Source organism: Galeopterus variegatus, unplaced genomic scaffold (assembly GCF_000696425.1).
Source record: "Galeopterus variegatus unplaced genomic scaffold, G_variegatus-3.0.2 Scaffold139, whole genome shotgun sequence".
Taxonomy (NCBI): domain Eukaryota; kingdom Metazoa; phylum Chordata; class Mammalia; order Dermoptera; family Cynocephalidae; genus Galeopterus; species Galeopterus variegatus.
In genome coordinates, this window is record NW_007726250.1 from 412,875 (window position 1) to 414,889 (window position 2,015).

At 46.5% G+C, this 2,015-nt stretch overlaps 1 protein-coding gene across 1 annotated transcript; it reads right to left on the reverse strand.

Moving 5' to 3' along the window:
• Positions 1 to 236: 236 nt before the first annotated feature.
• Positions 237 to 1,337, reverse strand: APOL5 (apolipoprotein L, 5). Its single transcript, XM_008590203.1, is given in 3 exon segments — positions 237 to 469; positions 472 to 624; positions 681 to 1,337. Coding segments are annotated over 3 exon segments (747 nt in total). The 5' UTR covers positions 1,042 to 1,337.
• Positions 1,338 to 2,015: the final 678 nt, after the last annotated feature.

A 2,015-nucleotide genomic window follows, 5' to 3' on the forward strand; every position in this document is an offset into this window, starting at 1 on the left:
AGAGAAAAGAACAGGATACTGAAAAGAACAGGAGGGACCTAATTAAAGTCAGGGGTATGGGACAAGTCCTCTTTCTGAAGAAAGGGCAGTTGTCATTATGTATTTGTCTATTTGTTTAGTGCCCCTGCCCCCCTATGTTATGCTTTATGAAGACCAAGACCGTATCTGTGTTATTCACGCCCTTCCTGCCTTCTGGCTCACCCACACAGGCTCCTTGAATGGCCCTGCCTGGAACCCTAGGAACCCTGGGAGCCCCAGGACCCCTGGGGCCGGGGCTGGCTCTGCAGCTGCTGCAGGCACTGGTAGCACTGGGTGAGATGGCTCAGCTCCTGCTCCAGCTCCTTAGCAAGTGTCCTCACTTCCTTGGCCTCCTCTGCCCTCGCCCCCTGCTCCAGGTGCTTCCAGTTCTGCAGGATGCTGTTCACATCTTGCATAAGACAGAGGCCCGCCCCCATAGCACCCACCACCCGGCACCCTTGGTCATGGCCAGAGCTGTGCCCTCAAAGGCTCTCTGCACCCCTCCAGCCTTCCAGAAAGGGGCACGGCTTGTGGCCACAAAATCCTTGACCTTAGCCATGAAGCCAGAGTTGGCTTTGACCACCTGGTAGGCATGAAGGGCCTCAGCTTTATTCCTCCAAAAGCCTCGTACTCCAATGTCGTAGTCATAGTTGCCACAGTGCAGGCTTGGTCTCTTGCTGCCGAGCTGTTTCTATGTTCTAAGACATTCATTAAGACGCTGGTGATGGCAACTGCTGTCCCCAACGCCATCCCAGCTGTTGAGAGCATGAGACTCCCTCCTGCTGTCACAGGTGCTAGGGCTAAGCCCAGGATGCTCATGACTCCAGAAACAGCCCCTGAAGAGCTGGCCACCACACGGACCTTAGTGAGCATCTTGTGGGTTGTGTCAACTTGGTCTGCAATGTTGTAAAGTTCTCTGATATCCTTTTCCAGCTTAAACTTCTGCGAGGGAAAATATGAGAGAAACATTCTTTCCTCCTCTGACAGACTTTTCTCTGGCAAGGATTCTTTCTCACGCAGCATCAGCTCTGCACACAGGACATGGTACAGCACATTGGCCTTACCCCTGTGGACAGTCCGTGTCAAGTGATTAGTTTCCCAACTCTGGGACAGGTTCACCAGTGGGGCGAAAAATGTCTAGGGGATCTGAGTTCTCACATGCATTCAGCAGGCAAGGCCCTAGGAGTAAAGGTACAAAGTAGGGAGCAGACACAGACACACAGAGGGTCCACTCTGTGGCCTGGAGGCCTGGGGAGTTGTGTGTTTGTAGCAGGAGCATGGTTTGAGCAACCCCTGTGTGCGCCTAGACTGGCTTACTGTTCTGTTTATCCACTGACAGCTCACTTCTAAACATATGTTGATGCTGATGTGATAAATAAAATGTACTTAAAAGCATTACTGACTTTTGTCACCAAGTCTTTTCTTACTAAATGTATAAATATATGCATGCATTTATAATTTATACATATGCAACAAGTTGTGAGCAATTCTATTAAGGAAAATGAGAGTAGTTAGAGTGTACGGAGAAGATGCCTTGATTTTTTTTTTTATGTTAAAAAGGGGTTTACCTAGAAATCGTGGTTGTTTGTAGGAAGGGGACCTAAGTATTAGGCAGCAAGGTTTGTGGGAGATTGACTTTTTACTGTTTCCCCTTTTGTTTCTTTTAAGTTTTGTGTCATGTATTATAATTATTTTTTGAAAGTTCATAAAATAACCTACATTTCCAAAGCAAAATGTGAGGGGATCTCCAAAGACAAACAAATATAACCCCTTCCATAGGAAAGGGCTCATTGTTACTCAGTTTGACAGTGGTGTGTATTTTGAAAACTAGAAGTAGATTCTTAACAAAAGGGTGGTCATGCTTGAAACAGTGAGACCTCTTTATTTAACAGGCAAGTAGGAGAAGCACATACGTCTCAAGAAAAAGTGATGGAAAGGAAAAAAAAAACTGTATGACAGAATATTTTCTCCATTAACTCAAATTTTCCCTATTATTT